A 21,802-nucleotide genomic window follows, 5' to 3' on the forward strand; every position below is an offset into this window, starting at 1 on the left:
ATAAATCTTGAAATTTATTTTTATTTTTGGAAAAATACATAAAAAGCCCCCTGAACTTTGTCGAATAACTTAGAGCCTGTTTGGCTCAGCTTAAAAGCTGGTCAAACTGACTTAAAAGCTAGTTTTTGACTTATTTAGCTGTTTGACAATACTCAAAATAACTTATTTTAAGTTAAAAAAAACTTATTTTAAGCCAAAAGTTAAAAGCTGGGGTAGGGGTGCTTTTTTTTTTCCAGCTTATAAGCTGTTTTAAGTTGACCATATTTTTACCTTTTTGCCCTTAATATATTTATACAATCTCCAAATTACCCACATAACCCTAACATCTCTTTCTTCTATTTTTCCCATTTCACGTGTGGATGATAGACAATTACTATTACTAATGAATGAAAATGAAATAAATCTTAAATCTTTCAAGTGATCTATTCAAATTATATATTATTAAAATGTAAAATAAGTTGCACATATAACTTAAATAAAAATTTATATTCCTCTTATAAATAATTTGTCATAATAAAGAAATATGTGAATGATAGACAATTATTATTACCTATGGCTGAAACTAAAATAAAATCTTAAATCGTTCTTTAATCTATTCAAATTATATATCTTTAAAATCTATAATAAGTTTATATTCCTCTTATAAATAATTTGTGATGAGAAAGAAATATGTGAATGATAGCAAAATATAATTATTTATGGCTGTAAAATATAAATCAATTTTATTATGTTAACAGCTTTTAAGGGTATTTTAGACATTTTGATTTAAAAAGCTGTGTATCAGCACTTATTTGCCAAACACATCAACAACTTTTTTTTTAAACTTCAGCACTTTTATCCAAACGCATAACTGCTTATTTTAAAAATAAGTTTCAGCACTTTCAAAAGTACTTTTTTAAAGCTGCTTTTATTAAGCCCATCCAAACGGGCCCTTACTATAGTACTTAAACTATACGGGCGTTTAAATACCCCATTAACATATTTGAAGTGATTGAAACAGCCTCTAATAAATGATGTGACAAAGAGAGCGAGTACACTCTCCTGAAAGTGAGTGAAAACAGAGAAAGAAAAGCTGATGAACTTTTTCAATGATATCCTCTGGATGTAATTTAACTTCAATCATCAATGAAAACACCAATGACATCAACTTAAACTCTAGGATTTTTTGATATTATTTGGCATAGCATTGAGAAGGATTTGATTTTTTTATATATATATATCATAACACAACTTATTTATTAATTTGTAGTGAAACAAATTAAACCTTAATATTTGATAGTGTTGTGATAAATATTGGAATACTAATTGGTAACATAACATAACATGTACTAAACTGAAATTGACTTAATTATTACTAAATATAGACTCAAATTAACATAGCAACATATGATACAAAATATGTGGCTTCCAATAAACACATCATGTCTAACATAGTCTGCCTTCTTATTTAGGGTTTCTACCATTTCTATTCACAAAGTCAGAGCTAATAAAAATTTACTCATAATAACCCTACACAAACTCTAAAACAAATCACCTCCACGTGAGAGGATTTAAGTTATATCCACTGATAATATAAAGATTTTTTTTATGCTATCGGGTTAATTTAACCTATGACAGGTTAAAACAAAATAAAGTAATAACCTGTTATAGTTGGTTAAATCAAATCGTGATGTAAAAAATCTTTAAATTGTCAGTGTATATAATTTAACCCCTCTAAAAAAATATAGTGACCCTTTGTTAGCCAGCAAAGAATGTGTTATCCTGGTTGTCCAAGCAATAAAATTGAGGAAACATTTTAGTTTCTTCTTCATTTGACATCCATAGTGTATTTGGGCAATAATTCCATATAGGTGATGGCATAATTGGTTTAATATTATTCATTGTTTCACTTTCTTGAGATAATTCAATATCTTTCCATATTTCATCCATGGAGTACACCTTCATTTTGTCACCATCATTTTTTTTGTCAAGTCCACCCGTATCATAGAAGTTCCTTTCATTGTTTTTCTTAATAGGCGTGAAATTCACATCAGGACTATTAGATGAGAAAGATGAAGAGTTGGAGAAGGATGAAGATGGAGAAAAACTAGACGCGTTATTTTTCCTTTCATCGTGAGCCTTTTTCCTCATATGAGTTCTCCAGTAATTCTTGATTTCATTATCAGTTCTTCCAGGTAATTTCATTGCAATTTTTGACCATCTACACATAAAAGAGTTTTAAATCATATGATCATTCCATCAATATAACATAATATGATATTATATAATATGATATTACTATAAAGTAATTTTTGAATCACCTATTTCCCCATTTGGAGTGGAGTTCAAGAATAAGACGTTCTTCTTGAGGAGTCATTTTTCCACGTTTGAGACCAGGATGTAAGTAATTCACCCATCGTAATCTACAACTTTTTCCTGTTCTTCTTAAACCTATTTACACAACATAAAAACAAAAAAAATGGTATATAGAGAAAAAAAAAGAGTTAGAATTTGATCAATGAAAATAAGATTTCATGTCTAAGACAAGCCTACCTAATTTATGTCTCCCTCCAACCTTAAAAACCTGAAACTTTGGCTAAGAAATCCCATCGTCGATCGCCAAACAAGTTCACATAAAATGCAAGTTGAAGATCTTCTTGTTCCATCCATGGTCCTCTTCTCATTTCTTCTTGTGCCATCCTTTTGCTCTTTCCTCTTTTGCCTTTTTCTCTCTTGTCACCTTATAATTTGTTGGTGGAAAGTGTTGTCTACATGGGTGATATTTATACTTGGAATAATTGTCTTGATGGCCTTGGAAAAGAAGGGATGTGAGCATTGACATGCACGGAGTCAGAATTTTCAGCAAGAAGTTCTAAAACATAAACAAGTTAAATGAGATTTAACATCTAATAATATATATGTATAAAAATATTTTTATTATATATATAGATAATGTAATTTTTTATCGAAAAGACTTTGAATAAACCTCCTTGATTTTACTTCGCTCTACTCTTGAATTTATGAACTTAAAGGGTTTTCAAATAATAATTTTGTTGACTTGAATAATCTAAATTCGTGTTGAATAATTAGATTTATTAGGGGGTAAAGCACTCTTCCAACCTAAAAGTTCTCAATTTAATGGAATCAAATCCAAAGCCTCAAATTACTACTCCTACTAAATAAAATAAGAATCAGGGATGAATAAATTTTCTAGCTAAATAATAAAATTTATCGTTAGTCTTATTTTGCTATTAAATAACTATGTTAACTATGAAGAATTTAACAACAAAGCTTTTAACTAATTTTAATATTTTTAAAAAGTATAATTAAGGGTAATGTAACTCACAACAATTCCATTCACACGGTTATGTATTATTGAGAATTTTCTTTTGATTTAACTATATATGTGTGTGTATTAGTGCAATTTGATATAATCTCTTTCCATATTATTCTATCTTTTCACTTTATAAGTGGTGTGTGCATGCTTGGAAAGAAGCCAATGTGTTTGCATATATGATGTAAGCCACTAAGAAAAATGAAGATAAGAGGTTGATATGTTGATGCAACTTTCATAATCTAATTGCCATTTCACTATTGGATGCCTTGTTGGAATTTGTCTTCATCTCTAGGAAAATTTAAACAAGTAAATAGACGTGTGGAATACACAAGTTATAGCTACTTTATTATTTTTTTTAATAATAATTATGAATCCATTAATTAATAATGGTGCAAGTGGAATGAGCCATCAATTTGAGTGGATGATGTGTTTAATTATAAAATTTTATCTGTCGTTAGTTTTGTTATTTGATCACTCAATAATTTTCTTTAAAGGGTCCATGTTCTACTTACCCATTTATGCTTAATAATAATGAGAAGGGGTAAATTCAAATCATCTACTTATCACTAAATTGATGATAATTGAGGTGATTGATATATGAAATCATTGCATAGTGTGATTTTTTCAAATTAATCACTCAAATATAGACACAAATACTAAAAAGTCATCATGTGATGAGCTCTTGCCAATGGTGTGTCCCTTAATTTCATCAAAGGCCATTGATCACCTTGTGATTATTTTAAGACAAAAGAGGGTTCTACAAGTGGGAAATCTACAGTAGGAAACTATGCATAAGTCAAGGCTTATAGAATAGATATAACTAGCACTATTTTATAAAATAATATATTTATTATAATTAATCCCATAAAATAAGGTCTATGAAGGATAAGTATATGCATGCACAAACTCTACATCAGACGTGGAACTGTTATTTTCGATAAATTTATGACTCAAAATATAAACAATCAATGAAGAAGTAATAATAAATAACGGAAATAACAGGAAATAATGACACAACATCTATCATCAAAGAAATATTACTATAAAATAATAATATAATCAAACTACACGAAACAACACATAATAACAGAAATTGAAAAATAAAAACAAATATACTACAATTACTAGCTAGAACGCACACCAAACCAATACACTCATACATACTAATATAGACATTTTATTATCTATTGTCATTCTACCCTAATTCGTAACATCCATACTGTTCTACTTAAACAACAAAATTTAAATTAAATTTTTGGGTCAGCTTGCCTACCACCAAAAACATCTAGACATGTCTAAACAAACTATTGCCTTTTTTGTGTTGGGTTATCCCACTCTCCACTTTCGTCATCCAAAAAATACAAAAGACAAAAAGAAAAATGTAAAATCTACTTTTTGTGTTGGGTTCGTAAACGTAATTGCATTCTTTTGTAGCAAAATACATATATTTTCTTTTCAAATGATATTTTAGCAGAATTTAGCAACTCTTTATTCTTAACTTTCTGATGATACTTTAAAATCACAAATTGAAAAATATTTTTTCATGATATATGTCTTTAGTTTAAGATTACAAGATTTTTGAAAGTTTTTTACTTTCTTGAACTTTATTCAAATTAAAACTAGACAACAAATAAATTGAAAGAAAGAAAGTATAATTTAATTAAAGAAAATTAATGAAGAATTTCACGATTTAAGTTTAAAAACAATAAAAGCACTGCTATTGTATTTTTTGTCGGGCGTGATGTCACTTATCTATTTTCACTAAGACAATCATCCTCATCCTAACGAAATGAAATAAAAACTCAAAAGATAAAGCAAGATGTAACCATCGGTTTTCGTCGTTATAGAAAAGCTAAGGGGAAAAGAATTTGGGCCAGAAAATTTTTGGGCAATGACTTGGAAATTTCTAGCGTAGGCCAGACTCGCACGAAATCTGAGTCAGGTGAGGTCTAGGTAAATCTGGTATTGAACGGGGGATCAAATCATGAATTTTAACACATGAGTGGATAACCATACCGTTGATAGCATGTACAATATTACAGAATCGAATTCGGGTAAGTAGAACTTCCGAAACTGATCTTGGCATGAAAGGGTAGCCTTAGAATGTCCTGGGTTGAAGGTGTATTATTAAATGAGAGATTGGAACTAAAACTCCAAGCTTCTTCCTCCGTGGAAGCTGCCATGGCAGAATTAATCCCACCAGGGCGGGGCCGCTGTGGCAGGATGGGGTCTACCGTGGCGGTCCACCCGTAAATAAGGTCGGGCCAGTCGCGACTATGGACGGATCGCGCACTACATATACCATCCCTCCTACCAATCTGTGGCGGGCTCAAGTGTCTTAAGAGGATTCAAGTTTGATTTCAAGGTAGGTGGTGGTTTAATTTCCTGTTGTGTGATATATGTTGGATAATTACTTCATCGTATGCATGTGTGTATGTGAATCATGAAATGTGAATCGAATCTAATGAAGTGATTATGTGAGAACAACTACAGGCCATGAAGTGTTAATTGACCATGTGACTACATGTATTATTCATTATGGTGTGGCTGTTATCGTGGTTGTGATTGTGGTTGTGCTGATTGGACCAGGTCATGTTCCGACACATAGATTGAATCGGGTGTCATGTTTTGACACATAGATTGGATCGGGTGTCACGTTTTGATATTTATATTGGATCGGGTGTCACGTTTCAACACAGTAACAATGTGGGTATAGGTTCCATGAGAGAACCACCTGTAATTATTATGTTCATGTCTACCTATCATCGATATTGGGAAATTGTATGTTGCTCCAGAAATTCTAATTGAACTTTGTATTTTGTATATGTGTGTTTACAGTGTGGTAATTACCTGCTTGTATTTAGCTTACTAGTGTAGCCGCATGATTCTACCAATACACGGGGTCCTCAATTCTTTACTCAATTATTTTCGGACTCACACTCTAAAATAAGATTTATTCGTATGTTTCGTTTTGGAGTTGAACCCCCGTTCTTTAGACTTGTTGATTGGTAGAGTTTTGATACAATGACTTTCAGGTTCTGAGGGTTGAATTCCGCAAAAAGTTTGCTTGATTGTTTATATAAAATCTTTGGAAATTATGGGAACTTCATTTCTATCCATCATTTAGACCTGCTTTTGTATCTTTATATGCTTAGTTTTTCTGGTAAGTTTCTTAGTTGGGTTATAGTAATGGTTCTCCCACAGGAGGGTCACTGTGGGTGCCAATCACAACGGGCTGGGTCGTGACACAAGAACAAGATAAGAGCAATTTTTTTTCATTGTTTTAATTCCAAGAAACATGATTGTCATGTGTACAAACAACTAATACCTAAAGTGTGGAATTAAGAAACAAGTACAGTCTCAAGTTCTTATTTCTCGAATACAATAAAGCATAGAGGAAGAACTAGAGGGTCAATCGGGATAACAAACAACTATCTTTCAATAGCTCTTTGACAAGCCTGAGGGATGGGATAGAAAGAACAATTACGTCATATGGGCTCAAAACCTACACAAGTGTGGAAGCAAGGACCGAGTACCAACAACATGCTACCCATCAAGAAATATAATAAACACAACAACTAGCTAAAAAACACATACTCCTTTCATCCCAATCGAACCTTCTTAACTACAACCAACACAGAAATCAGCCAACCTAATAGTCCTACAACACACAACTCACAAGTCTTAAATCACAATCCAATAGTCACAATTCAACAACTAACACATATCAAGTCAATTTCAGTGTCAAGTAGATCAATCACACATAACAAGTGCATCAATTACAGTTAACAAGTTAGTCAAAACCAATATGCATTTTGGTATAGTAATGGAATTGCTTCACCCTTAACAAGAGATTTCAGGTTGGAATCCTGGGTATGAAAAAATCTTGTCGGGAGCATCACCACCGAACAAGACATGTAGTGTAAAATTCGAATTTAGTCGGGTCTCCAAAGTGGGCTCTAGACACCACACCTGGTGGAAAATAAAAAAAAAAAGTTAATTCAAATATAGGCATCAAAATGCATCAACAATCTCTTGGAACCGTTTTCCATCGGCACAATATCACTAGACGAAACCATTCACATCGGCTTTATATCAAATCACTATCCAGAAACATTTCTCATTGGATTTATATCAATATACTAGTCGGGACCATTTTCCATCAGTTTTATAACATATCACTAGCCAGAGCCATTTCTCATCAGCTTTATATAATTTCAACAAATCCAATTCTAAAAATGAAGTTTGAATCCAAAATGTTTTACTTGAAATCATTAATCAAGACATTTTGAACCTATTGATAAAAATCATTTTGAAAAAGGGCTTAAGATCAGTTTACAATCTCATTTTTTAGTTTAGAATACTTGAGTTCTTGAAAAAATTTGTCAATCGCTAATCGAAACCTCAAATTTTGATGTTAAGATTCATAAAAGAATCAAAGAGAAATGAAGATTTAGGATTGTAAAAGACTTAGCGCAAGAAATCATTTAACAAATCACCTCTATAGATTTCCCAAGGTCAAATATAAAAAATGGGGGTTAAACCCGAAAATAAAAGGTCAAAATCTCTCTAAAGAATGCACACCTCCCTCCACAAAAGCGATTCTCGTTTAAGAAAGCAGCCTATCGCTAATGCGAAGTACACATACACCACAATATTAGTCAACTCTCGAACATCAAAAGGATCCCTGATATTCGTTTGGACAAACCATACACGAAAATTAATTATACTCGATGTTCAGATTCAATGGAACTATTGAAATAAGGTCTCCCATGCGCCGACATCCGTTAAAACCACGCTAAACTAACACAACACTTAAAAAGGTCAAAACAAGATTAAGACCTCTCGAAAATCAACCAAGACCTTACTAGGCCTAAGGTCATCTTCCGAATCTAACAGAACTCTTATAATTTTAATCTGAGCATCTGAACCCCAAATATTGACCAAAGTCTATCAGAAGGCTAAATTTTCATAATTTATCTCAAATCCCTATAAAGAAACCCTAGATCCAAAACTGTGAACTCTCACGGAACATATTCCACATTCTGGACAAATGAAATTGATATAATTTTATGTCGACACTTGAAACTCCAATAGACACTAAAAACCACTTTCTCAACCACTTTAGCATTTCAAACTCAAAATTTACCAATTTCTCAACATTAAACTCAAAGTTCAAACCCAACTTTCGAAACTCGATTAGAAACAACTAGGGGTCAATGTCGAATGGAAAAAATGATAAAGAAGTACTTAGCTAAGAGAACATGTTCTTTAACAACTTAACTTATAACTACATAAATGATTTACTTTAATTAATTAACAAACCAACACCCTTATTAATCAGGTTCAAGGAACTTCCGTTCTTCTCTCAACACTTCCATAGTCATTACTATTGAAACACTAAAACATAGAAAAATTTTCCATATTTACTTGTAATTTAAAAGTAATTAATTATCACTAATGAAATTTTTGTAAAAGTACATTTTCGTTAATTGAAAAAGAAAAACCTTCTTTAATAGAAACGTGAGCAAGTGATTTATCAGCCTCAACGTTTTATTAATTGTTAGACACCAAACATGCTCACGTAACGCATAATAGTTTTAAAAATCCACTAAGAAACAAAATGACATACTATATTAGATATCTGAAAGTGCAATATCACATTATTTAATCCATTTGTGAAAACAACGTTGAGAACATTTTTTTCTCAAGTAGTGCAACACACAAATACCAATAAACAAAAAGATAGTTTGATGTATAAAATATTTCATAATTATGTACGATCCAGAAAAAAATTATACTATTTAAAAAATAATTTATCTTAATACAAACATTAATAAATTGGTGTTATAACAACTCAAATTCTTAATTACTTATAAATTATACGAAAACAACTTTATCATAAATCAATAAATAATATAAAATTCCAAATAAATGGTGACTCCTTTTAGTGGTAAAATTAGTGGTGGCTGCTGGGATTTCTTTCAAAGAAGACTTGGCTAGGAAAAGATGAACCACGTACTGACGTGGATGTCACCATTTTTATTGTTTTCCACTTAAATATTAATCATTTTTATCATTTAAAAAGGTTTTTTGTATATTGAATTTATGAGGGGTCACTCTTTCTTGAATTTTTTTAGATATACAAAGCATTACTATTCTAATCATTATCTACTCAAAAAGTTTTTTGATAAAAATCCCTTGAATAATTATGGTTTTGAAATTTGCAAATTTTATATTTAATAAAATCAAATTAGAGCACCTTTTCAAGTTTTTTTCTTTCTTTACAATAAACAACATATCCCAAATGGTATGTAAGAAAGGTGAAGTATATTATATACACATCTTATCTTTATTTTTTATATTCGAAAGATTCTCGATTAATTATTAGTATGATTATCTTCATTCTTCAAGAGAAAAAAAATTCAATATATCCTTAACTTTGTCATTTAAAATTAATATATTTTTCGTTATGAAAGTAACTCATATATACTCTTCATTTAATCAAAGTGAAAAAATTAGTTTTAAATTTACTTTTTTGACTTGTAATAAAAAAATTCATGTATGAGTGTATATATAATCCTTCTAGCAAAGTTCAAGATATATTTAAATTTTTCGTACACAAAATATATTTTTGTCTGCTTTGATCATCATTATTTGAGTTTTTTTTCTTTTTCTTTCATTCTTTAGTGTAAAGAATAAAATGCAAAACTTTTTTGCAGCTACATTGTAGTTTAATTTTTGTATTTGTAAAAAAAAATAGTGAGGAGACAAGAAAATTAGTGAAACAAAAATAAATTTGACCATCGAAATAATAAATTTAAAATAGTCGTTGAAAAAAGACGGTATAAAATATACGTGTAAGGAGGATCAAATGTGCCTAAAAAAGCTGTGATTTCTGTTAAATACCATACCTGTGGCGGAGCCACCTTATTATTATGGGGTTCATCCAAGCCCCCTTCAGTGAAAAATTCTATTATTTTTTACATGGTTAAAATAATTTTTAGGTATATACAATAAATATCCTTTTCGGCTACTTTGTGTGTCTATTTCTTTACATTTTGAACCCCTTTGTTAAAAATTTTAACTTTGCCACCGACGATATCACATTCGATTTGATTAAAGTCACATATCCAATCCCCAAGGAGGCTAGTATACTAACTAGGGTTAAAAGAGTTTTTCCATGCATGAGATAAAAGGCAAGAAGACCCGAGATAGAAAAATTGAGCAGCCTATTGCGCTAACAGTATGCGTTATATATATATATATATATACATATATATATATTTCGAGTTTCAAGTCATATATCGATGTGGGTGTTAGATTTCGGGATAATATTCAAGGTTGTCCCGAGTTAGGAGTTGCATTCAGGTCCTAGATCGTTCGTACGCGTCAGATGTAAGGGTCAGCCCCGACTTGGCTATCGGGATTGATTTTCAAATAAAAAATTAGTTACTCTTTTAGTAAAAAAATAAAAAATATATTCTAAGAAATATTTTTCATTAACCAACCAAATAATAGAAAATATTTTTCTTCTGTCAATCAAACTTGAGAAAATAAATTAAAAATCAATTTATTTTTGAAAAACATACAAGAATTTAGCATTAGAACGATTAAAAATCTATATAGATTGACGAGGACTATTCCTTGCTAATAGCTATAGTGTGTTGCGCACTTACGATGCATGAAGGCTTTTAAACCGTTAACTAAGACATTTCTGAAATCTTGTTGGCCACTTGTACTTATTTTGTGGTCACCATAGTCCATATGTTAATTATAAATTCAAAATCATGTCATGCAATTTGGTTAATTTCAAAATTGGTTTTATTTTAATTGATGTGATGGGTCATCATATGTGTCAAAAGTAATGACCAATAACTTTATGATACTTGGTATCAGCTACTACTTCGACATCTAATGCAAATCTAGAATATAATCTTATCGACTAAAAATAAAAAATCATATGATATTTATAAGTTAATTTTTAAAATATGTATATGTATAACCTTTAAATATAAGATTAACAATTAACATAACGATTAAAGGATATAAAATTTACTTTGATGTTTTAAATTTCCAAATTTTAAAATAAAAAATCTGAATTCGATGCGAAAATCTTAATGGTGCAAAGAATAAACATCACTTAGCTTCACGATACAATTTTTTTGGAACCATCTAGATGAAATAAGTGAAAACTTTAGGCACATATTGTACTATAATATTTTTGAGTTATTTTTCATTTAACTTCTAAGAGTAAACCGTCGGTAGTAGTTATTATATGAAAAAATACTTATAATTATGTTTATCCATGTTATATACATTATAGTATGAATGTTCATTAAAATACTTTATTTGAAGAAGTTTGCAATCAAGTAAGTAGCTTGAACGTAGTTTATGCAAATACTATATAAAAAAAAAAGTAATTAAAATTAGCTACAAACTTCTTCTCTAAATTGCTCTTATCTAATATATTTTTATATTTTTATGATGATTTGTCGCTAAATAGAATGAACGATAAGTTTTACTATTTAGTAGACAACTTATAAATGAGAAAAGCCTTGCAACATCTTCCTGAAAATTCTTGGAACAACAATCACAAGAGAAATAAAATATATAGACTTTTACTATAACAAAAATGACCATTAGCGATATTTAATTCTTAATTGCCGCTAAATATGTATTTTTAATGGCAATTGTTACTCTTTATATATGTCTCTAAAGTCTTTAGCGACATTGGTTCTCAGGACACTTAACTAATGCAAGTAAAGACTTTAACACTCTTTATTAGTGTCAATATTTAATGCCGCTAAAAGTTATTTAAGTTATAGTGTTTCTATCTAGATAGTATTTATAATTTAATTTCTAAAAATAAATGAACCGTCATTGGTAATAATATGAAAAAGGCTTAATTATAACTAAGTAATAATTGAAAATGTATTTTTTTAGCTTAAACTTTTTTGGTGTCGAAATAAAAAATGTGTTTGTTTCAAATCAAAAGGATGTATGTTGCTTAATCAATGTTGTGTCATTTGAACTCAATAACATAGTCTCACTAATTCCTATTCACATGTTGACTCCAAGATTATGTGAATTGCTTTTTAAAGGAATTTTAGAGATGAGTATATAACAACACTCACTAAGCCCTTAAAAACATTGATTATGTGATTTATTGGACATTACTAGCAACAACAAAAGGATAATAAGATATGCACAAGGATTATTAATCAATACACCTCAGTTCACAATTAATCATACCACTAATCAATTACTTTATATCAAAAGTTTAGCACTTACAAGTAGATAATGTGTGCAATTAATCTTATCATAGCTTCATCAATTTTGGTCCTTTTAAATTGCATGTGATAGAATCGAAAGATAAGGATATTGTTGAGGAGTCATCAAACCTTTTCCACATTTCTATTTTTCTTGGCTTATCTTGAACAACACTAATTATCTATCCTATATAAAATATTTGGTTTAAAGATTAAAGGAGGATAGAGAGTCTCACTTTGGAAATGCTTCTAAAGATCGAGTCCTTATAAAAAATATGTGTACAAGTTCGAGATGGTAGGGTGGACCTAACGTGAGTTAAATACACTAGAAATACATAAACAAAAAAAAAAAAACAATTGGATCTAGAGAGTGTGATTGCATTATAAGGTTTAGAGGGGGTGGGGGTTGAATAGTGTCTTGACAAATATTAGACCTATTAAAAGGCAGAATTCTTAACAAATTTCTAAATGTATTGGGTTTTTTTCTTCAGATACCTTAACTACGTCATTTGAAAGTCAAGGAAGGGGGGGAGGGGATAATTAAAATCCCTTCAGTCGACTTCCTACTCTGGTTAGTCGACTCACCTGCATGTTAGTAAAACAGAAAAACAGTAATAATAACTTGCAGTAAGTAAATAACACAGAGTGTTTTATACTGGTTTGGATCACCAATGTGATGCCTAATCCAGTCCCCTTGGGTTACAAGGATTTCCTTAAGAGTTTATTGAGAACTTGGGTGTTACAGAATGTTATGATTAACAGCCTCGTCTGATATTCAAATCAGACCTTCTTCTTTGACACAACCTCGACCTGTATATCCTACAATCAGATCTTTCTTTCTCTTTTCTTTTCAATTGTTCACTCAACTGTGTACAAAGTTTTATGAAACATAAAAGAAGACCACAATATAAGTTCAAGTGAAGTGCGTGTTTCACATCTAAGACTGAGACAGGTATAAATAGCTGTGAAAGATGATGCCCTGTTTCGGAAACCCAAGGGAGTTGTAAATCAAGAATCCTTAGATGATTCCTTGATATATTTGAATTGATTTGTTTAATCATGTCCATATAAGATATGTGCATGATTAAATCAATTTTTTCCTTTGTTAGATGAACTCCTTGAATCTTGGCTGATCTTCAATATCTTTCTTGAATCTTTGAGTGATCTTTAATCTTCTTATCTTCAATATGTTTCTTGAATCTTGGCTGATTGATTTACAGATATTTCTTTTTCTTAATTTTGGCTGATTGATTTACAACAATATCTTTCTTGAATCTTTAGTTGATTTATTAATCTCTTGAATCTTGGTAGATTGATTTACAAATATTTCTTTTCCTTAGTCTTTAGCCTCCTGCCTTTCATGTTTTGCTTCGTTAATCCGGACTAGGATTCTATTTCGGCTTTGTGTTGTTTTCCGTAATGCTGTCATGACTTCCAGGCTGCTCGTATTATTCCTTATTAATTCCTTCAAGTTTTCATTAATCAGAATATCATAAGTTAACATCATTTTCCTATTGAATCATTGAACCACTTATAATTTGTTGCTTTTAAACATTGTTGTTTGATCGGCTTTATTCTATTGTAAAGCCTTCAATTGTGTTCGTATTGTAGTGATTTGATTGAAGGAATGAAGACAAACTGAGTGTTAGTCTCATTTGTTTTCTAATTTGTTCAGATGACTTGAAATACAACACAATTATTCTCGAACAGTTTCACTATCAATTGGACTAATGAGTTCTGGAACAATATATGTATCATCTACCAATACCCCTCACAAAACCTGGTTCCACATTAGTCAACAGTATTTAAAAGGTACAAATTATGAATGATTTAATGATTCAATACGAAAATAGCATACTTGAGGTACCTGATTGAAAAAACCCAACAAATTTAGAAATCTATTTATGTATTTGGCCCTATTAAAATTTGTCTATAAAAACACCTTATCAATTGAACTTAATTACAAGAAACGTGTTCATTGTATTGATTCAACTAACTCATGTAGCAACTTATAACGTTTGAAACACATAACATATAAATTTTCACGTGAAAATCCTCCTTGTTCAAAGGAGTAAAAACACGACCCTCTTCAACAATTTCTCTTTCAAAACATCACTAAATCAACCAGAAGTTTAAAGTTACAAAAAACTAAATCATCCATCAAATAAACTACAATTAACTCTAATTGTAGATGAACCTCCAAACTAATTTTAGCTCAAAGATAACAGTTTAACTTTGTCCTCTAATAGTTATTGTTGGAAACCTATTAATCACAAAAATGTAAAAGGAAAAGCTTGGCCAAAATCCCTTTGACATATTTTTAGCTTTCAACAAAAATCTAGTTAATATTAAAAATTGTTCTATTCTTTCTTTCAATTCTTCCATACTCTCCTTGATTTATTTTATTGTGATGAGTAAGATATAAGATGGTGTTGAATTTCATGAGACTAACAAAATTTATTAAAAAAAATTGAAGTGAATTTGCATCCTCTATTGAACCTTAAATCTCTATTTTATATATATATCCAATGTCTATTTTTAAGAGTGTTTTTGAAAATTTTAAAAGCAACAAATATTTTAAAGAAATAAATCTAGTTTACTAAAGTCATCAAGGAAGGGCAAGAAGTACTTAGTTTTATCAAAATAACACTACGAACAAAAATGATCATTAGCGGCATTTAATTTTTAATTGCCGTTAAATATGTACTTTTAGCGGCAATTGTCACTCTTTGTATATGTCCCTAAAGCCTTTAGCGACATTAGTTCAAATGGCACTTAATTAATGTCGATAAAGATGTTAGCACTCTTTATTAATGTCAAAATTTAATGCCGCTAAAAGTTGTTTTTGTCGTAGTGGAAGGTGGATTGATTGGCCCACAACATTTGTATAAGCAAGTTAGAGTAATTTGGTTGCTCCATAGACTCCTTTTATAACAACATAAGCTATAGATGGTTGATTGAAGGGATCACATGGACCATGCATATTCTTTTCTTCCATTGATTTGGGATCAAGATTCAAATTGCATGTCTCAATAATTCATCTTGCACATGATTGGCATTCACACTCATTGTATCAATTGTCTTAAGATTCAAAGAAAATAATACTTCTTTTTTGTCATATGCACATTAGCAATTAAATTTCTACTTGAATTGAATGATCTCTAGGCCAAGGGTGGATATTTTTCAATATCAAATTCATTTTCAACAAGTTAACAAAACTCAAAATATTATTTGGCATTTTTTTTACACCTAATAAACATCTTTAATTAATTCATGGCCATCAACTTTAGAAGAGATTGAATTTTTACTTTAATTTTTAAGATATCTCCAAAAAAATATTTTCTCTTATATCATTTTATTGATCTCAATGAACTGGTTTGAAAACTAAAATAATTGTCGAGTGATACTATGTCGATGCAAAATTGTTTCGACGAGTATTATTATGCCCATGAGAAATGGTTTCTACGAGTATATGGACCTTATGAGTCTCCTCGAATCTCGACATATATCTTTTCATCACCTTGATAATCTTGGAAGGATGTCTTCCCTCCAATCATTAAAATCTTTAATAGCACAAACCACATAAATAAATTTAGATACTAAAAAGCGAAGAAACTTTTCTGCCACACCCCATACTTCTTTATTTTATTCACAACAACCATCATTTTTTAACAATAACTTAAATGGATTGGATTATTTTATTTTTGAAACTTCAAAATTTGTTTTGTTTGCAATTTGCATTACACAAATGATAGTCATATTGCAACTTGTTTACCCATCTTATTTTTCTTTATTAACATGTTAGAGCTACAAACTCATCTTTCAATACCTACACCAACTATCTTTAAAAAAAACAAATAGCCTTCAAACAAATAACCCTTTGTTAGCCAAAATTGTGTTATATATCCTGGTTATCCAAGCAATAAAACATAGGAAACATCTTACTTTCTTCTTGATCATCAGCCATCCATAAAGTGTTTGGACAATAGTCCCATATAGGTGATGGCATAATTTGTTTAGTACTCTTTGTTTCATTTTCTTCTGACAATTCAATGTCTTTCCATATATCATCCATAGAGTATACCTTCATGTTTTTTCCTTTATCATGATCAACAACCTTCTTTTGTAGTCCACCTGTATCGTAGAAGTTTCTTTCATTGTTTTTCATAATGGGCGTGAAATCCACATCAGGACTATTAGATGAGAAAGATGAAGAAGTATTAGAGAAGGATGAAGATGGAGAAATAATAGATGATGCTTTTTTTAACTTCCTCTCGTCTTGAGCCTTCTTCCTCATATGAGTTCTCCAGTAATTCTTGATTTCATTGTCAGTTCTCCCAGATACTTCCCTTGCAATTCTTGACCATCTAAAGTACATAGAGGAATTTAATTATATTATATACATAGCGCGGTTAACGAGAAGAAATTAAAACACATAAAAGAAGTTTGAAGTATGTATAGTCAAACCTATTTCCCCATTTGGAGTGGAGTTCAAGAATAAGACGTTCTTCTTGTGGAGTCATCTTTCCACGTTTGAGACCAGGATGTAAATAATTCACCCATCGTAATCTACAACTTTTTCCTGTTCTTCTTAAACCTATTTACACAACATAAATACAAAATATTGTATATAGAAAAAAGGAAGAGTTAGAATATGTTCAATGAAAATAAGATTTCATGTCTAAGACAAGCCTACCTAATTTATATGTCTCCCTCCAACCTTAAAAACCTGAAACTTTGGCTAAGAAATCCCATCGTCGATCGCCAAACAAGTTCACATAAAATGCAAGTTGAAGGTCTTCTTGTTCCATCCATGGTCCTTTTCTCATTTCTTCTTGTGCCATCTTCTTGCTCTTTTTCTCTTTTGAGTTGTCTCCTTAGCTATATCTAGCTTAGCCTTTTTCTTTGAGTCACCTACTTTGTTGGTACATAGTGTTTATGTACATGGATGATATTTATAGTGGAAAATATACTCATGATCAAAGGCATAAAGGGATAGGATGTTTTTAAAAAATATATATGTAGGTATATTATAGTCTATAAAATTGGGGGTCCCGTTTAATATAAGTTGATTGTATTAGTGTAAGAATATTTTATGTTATAAGTAATCTATTTTTAGTGATAGCAAGTTAATGTAATTTATAGAAAAGGTGTAATCAGTGGCGGAGTTAGAATTTTTTTTAAAGATATCTAAGAATATTGATGTGCGACTGTTAAAATGAAAAAAATTGTTTTATTTGGTGTTTAAAATCAGAACTCCTGCACTCAAATGTACACCCATTACCACTACATTAAAGGCATAACTTTTGTCAAGGATGTCCAACTTTAGATATATATCTTTCAAATGTACTACCTCCGTCCATTTTATATGTCACCTTTCGAATTTCAAAAGTCATATAAGTCTATCTTTGACCATAAATTTTTTATAGATCGTTTAAACATTTTGAATTATCAATTATTGTGACTCATAGTACTTTTCACGTAGTTTACAAATATAGAAATTCATTTTTAAAAAGTTGAAAATTCCATGCCAATCTGGTCAAACTGAAATTGTTTGACTCTCAAAACATAAAAGGTGATATAAATTGGAACAGAGAGAGTATATTTTACATATATATATATATATATATATATATATATATATATATATTAGTTTTTCTTAGTTTTGTTATGTTTAATCATTGCATATTGATCAAGTTCAACATTAGTGTATAAGGTACGACCATTAAAGGGATAAACCATTTACAATGGGAAATACGAATCAAGTTCAAGACTTTGAGGTTAAAAATGGAGGTAGTGCAGCCATCAACGACATGTGTCCAATTATGAGAATAATAATTTAGACCCTAATTACTTAAGATTTTATCGCTGGGATTTCGATCATAGTTCAGACGTGCTTATGTGCTATTCCTTTAAGAAACTAAAAGAAAAGGATGAAAAATGTTCTAGTATATTGGTGATTTATGTGATTTGCGAGCTATTGTATAGGAACAAGATTTTATCCGGTGCGTCCCCAAAGAGTAGCAGCTGCTAATTTTCCTTGTCATAAAAAAAAATTGATAATTTATCATATAATTATCCTTCATTAACCTATCGACTCGTGACGTTATCATTTGTTTCAAACATATCTTTGGACGATAAAAAATCATTCAACTATGCTTTTGCACTAATTGTGGAAACCACATAGAGGCATATTGTGACTTTTCTAATTGTTCAAAGAGTATCTTTGAAATACTTTTAATTGTTTAAGGGTATATTTGACCTTTTAAATTTCTCAAATGCATGCATTAAATTAACATATTTGATATTAAATTTGTATTTAAGAAAATATTTTGACCCTTTTATTTAAAAAGATTTTTTTTAAAAAAAAAAGTGGGGTCCATCATCACTAGCTAGTTCACTTTGTAAGTGGTATACGACGGTCCATTGCCCCATCGTGGTGGAAAGAAGCCAATGTTGCATATATGATGTAAGCCACTAAAAGGAAAGTGCCTAAGTGATGATAAATGTAAAATAAGAGGTTGATATGTTGATGCAACTTTCATAACCAGCTCTCCATTTCACTATGACACTCATTGGATCGATGTTTGTATTGGATCTCGATAAATTTAGATTCGTACTGCATAGGGCTACATATAATGAAAAGTGCTCCTTACTAAAGATTTTAGCATCTTAAATTTAAAACCTCTGATTAATGAAAAAGCAATCTTTTTTTTTATGGTAACTTTAGAAAAACTTAATTATGTAAATAGACGTGTGGGATGCACAAGTTTTTCTAACTAGGATTGTTATTTTTAATATCCAAATCCACCAATAAAGGTACGTAAAATATTGGAGGAAGACATTATCAATCGATAAATGTTCATGGTTACAAACCTTTTAGTAGACGTCTAGAATCTTCCTTCATTTGTCCATTAAGTAGTGCTTAGTTTTTCTCAACCTATGGACTGTATTTGGTATTGAAATCTTATTAATTCCAACTTTATTTTCATATTCTTGAAAAAAGGTTCGTGATTTCATATTTATTGTTCATTTATTCAAAACAAGAAAAAATTAAATCGTACAATACACAAATGTCTAATTCAAAAATAGCATATGAGCAAAGAAGGACATGATATTCCAAAAGTTCTTTTATTGAGTGTGCAATCATGACGAAATTGGAGGAAGAAACTATTAAAGCACTATTATCTTTGAATCGGCATTCAAGATCATATGATGTTTTGATGATTTGACAAATCATGTATAAGAGACTGATAAAAAATTAAGCTATTTCTTGTATAAGTGACTGGAGCAGCTTTTACGTCGCTCAACTAATTTCAGGGGATATTTATCATCTCGCACTAGCAACATGTATCATGTAACTCTGTCCACCAAGGCTAGGACAGATGAGAAGAATCACCCACTATTTTGTTTTGTCTCCACTTAGTTTTGAATCTGAAACCTCAGAATTCTCAACTACTTCATTGACCACGACCAAACTCGTGGTGCATTAATCACCTTATAGATTTTTCTAACAATTGTGCATATCCTCTAAAAATACAATGAGATATTTTGTGCTCGGAGCATAAATTAAGTCAAAACACTTCATTGCATGCGTCATTTAATATAAGATGTAATCTTTCCATATTCTTACTTAACCTAATCACTTTAATTAAAAAGGCAAATTTTATTTAACTAAAGTTTAAAGAAGTATCAACCTCAACATATATATTATATATACAAGTACTAGTTAAACACCAAACATGGTTACGCTAGACATTTACTAAATACAAAATGATTAATAAGAACAAAGAAATCTAGAAGTGGGATATGGCATCATTTCATTCATTTTGCTAAAATCACATTGGAAATGTTGTTTCACAAATTTATAATTATTTTTAACCAAAACCAACGAATACAGACTTAAGCCTCATTTGTTTGCACTTAATAAGGGTTTGAATCTTAATCATTCAGATTCAACTTATTAAGTGCATTTGATTTTTAGGTCTGAATCTTAATCATTAAGATTCATTTCATTAAGCCCATTTGTTTCGTTTATTAGAAAACCTCTTAATGGATCTTAATGAGTCTGAATGAATCATATCTATAACAGAGTTTGAATATCATTCGGACTCTATTAATTAAAATAATAATTGTTCTTTTCATAAACAAATTATCTTCTTCCTTACTTCTCTTCTGGACAGACTCTATTAAAATAATAAGCGTTCTTTTCATAAATAAATTTTTTTCTTCGACAAGTTTCAAGTTTCTTCCTCTTCTTATCCAATCAATTATCATTTTTTTTTCTTTTGAATAAGTAAATTTTTATAATTGTTTACAAGTATTTATCTAATATTTCTAATATATAAAATATTCTTGGGTGAATTGATATTTATGAAGAACTCTTCTTGTCACGATTCGTTTGTTGTCAAAACTTCTTTGAAAAAAGTTATCATTGTTTCTTGAGAAAAAATTAGTTGAGAAAACAAATAAATCATCTTTTTCCTGTGGGTTATAATCTTATTCTTGAAACAATTGTTTGAAAGGAGTATTCTTGGTTTGGATTATAACTTTTATTAGTATAGTGTTTAATTTTTAATTATAAAAAAATATGAAGATATTGAAAACAAACAATCTTAATGATTTAGTGTTTAGACCTAGAAACTACATCTTAATATTCAGACAAGTATTCAGATTCTAACATTTTGATCTTAATGATAATCTTAATATTTAAATGTGTATTCAGATTCAAACCTCTAAATCTTAATAAAAAAAAATGAGGCCTATGAAAAAGATTTAACTAGTTTGAGTTAAAATCTTACTATGTTGGTACATTTACTTCAGGTCTAATGTTAAATAGCATTTTTTGAAATATTCTAGTTCTTATTAGGGCTATACATGATATGTTGTTTCATGTCTACGAACTTAAAGAGCAATGTGAAATATAAACATTTAGGGTGTGTTTGGTATGAAGGAAAATATTTTTTAAGGAAGATGTTTTTTTAGAAAATGTTTTTTCGGAAAAATAAGTAGATCTTTTATTTATTTTCTCATGTTTGTTTGGTGAGTAAAAATATTTTTTAGTGTTTAATTTATGAATGAAAAATATTTTGAAAAAATATCTTTTATTTTTACTAGACTAGAAAATAATTATTAAAATTGAAACTGAAATTGAAAATATTTTGTAAAATTAAAGTTTAACTTTATCTGGAAGGGGTGGGGGTGGTAGGGGGCT

The 21,802-nt window shown here is 29.9% G+C and overlaps 2 protein-coding genes across 2 annotated transcripts; both read right to left on the reverse strand.

Annotated features, from left to right (window-relative positions):
* Window positions 1-1,326: 1,326 nt before the first annotated feature.
* On the reverse strand, window positions 1,327-2,744 carry LOC107021404 (transcription factor MYB48-like). Its single transcript, XM_015222064.2, has 3 exons — window positions 2,564-2,744; window positions 2,301-2,430; window positions 1,327-2,200 (listed from the first exon to the last, which is right to left on the reverse strand). Exons 1-3 carry the CDS (start codon window positions 2,676-2,678, stop codon window positions 1,738-1,740), a joined length of 708 nt encoding a protein of 235 aa, XP_015077550.1. The 5' UTR covers window positions 2,679-2,744; the 3' UTR covers window positions 1,327-1,737.
* A 13,596-nt stretch (window positions 2,745-16,340) lies between these two features.
* Window positions 16,341-17,538, reverse strand: LOC107021403 (transcription factor MYB48-like). Its single transcript, XM_027917383.1, has 3 exons — window positions 17,285-17,538; window positions 17,056-17,185; window positions 16,341-16,955 (listed from the first exon to the last, which is right to left on the reverse strand). The coding sequence occupies exons 2-3, from the start codon at window positions 17,109-17,111 to the stop codon at window positions 16,487-16,489; spliced, it is 525 nt and encodes a 174-aa protein (XP_027773184.1). The 5' UTR covers window positions 17,112-17,185; window positions 17,285-17,538; the 3' UTR covers window positions 16,341-16,486.
* Window positions 17,539-21,802: the final 4,264 nt, after the last annotated feature.

The sequence above is a fragment of the Solanum pennellii genome, chromosome 6 (genome assembly GCF_001406875.1).
Source record: "Solanum pennellii chromosome 6, SPENNV200".
In the NCBI taxonomy this organism is placed as follows: domain Eukaryota; kingdom Viridiplantae; phylum Streptophyta; class Magnoliopsida; order Solanales; family Solanaceae; genus Solanum; species Solanum pennellii.

What these genes read in the sequence shown, in the direction of transcription:
- LOC107021404 (XM_015222064.2), bottom strand. Translation starts at nt 2,678, where the DNA reads ATGGCACAAGAAGAAATGAGAAGAGGACCATGGATGGAACAAGAAGAT. An exon ending in TTTCTTAGCCAAAGTTTCAG is followed by an intron (nt 2,431 to 2,563) that starts GTTTTTAAGGTT and finishes TTGTGTAAATAG; the next exon opens with GTTTAAGAAGAACAGGAAAA. An exon ending in CACTCCAAATGGGGAAATAG is followed by an intron (nt 2,201 to 2,300) that starts GTGATTCAAAAA and finishes TTTTATGTGTAG; the next exon opens with ATGGTCAAAAATTGCAATGA.
- LOC107021403 (XM_027917383.1), bottom strand. Translation starts at nt 17,111, where the DNA reads ATGACTCCACAAGAAGAACGTCTTATTCTTGAACTCCACTCCAAATGG. An exon ending in CACTCCAAATGGGGAAATAG is followed by an intron (nt 16,956 to 17,055) that starts GTTTGACTATAC and finishes TATGTACTTTAG; the next exon opens with ATGGTCAAGAATTGCAAGGG.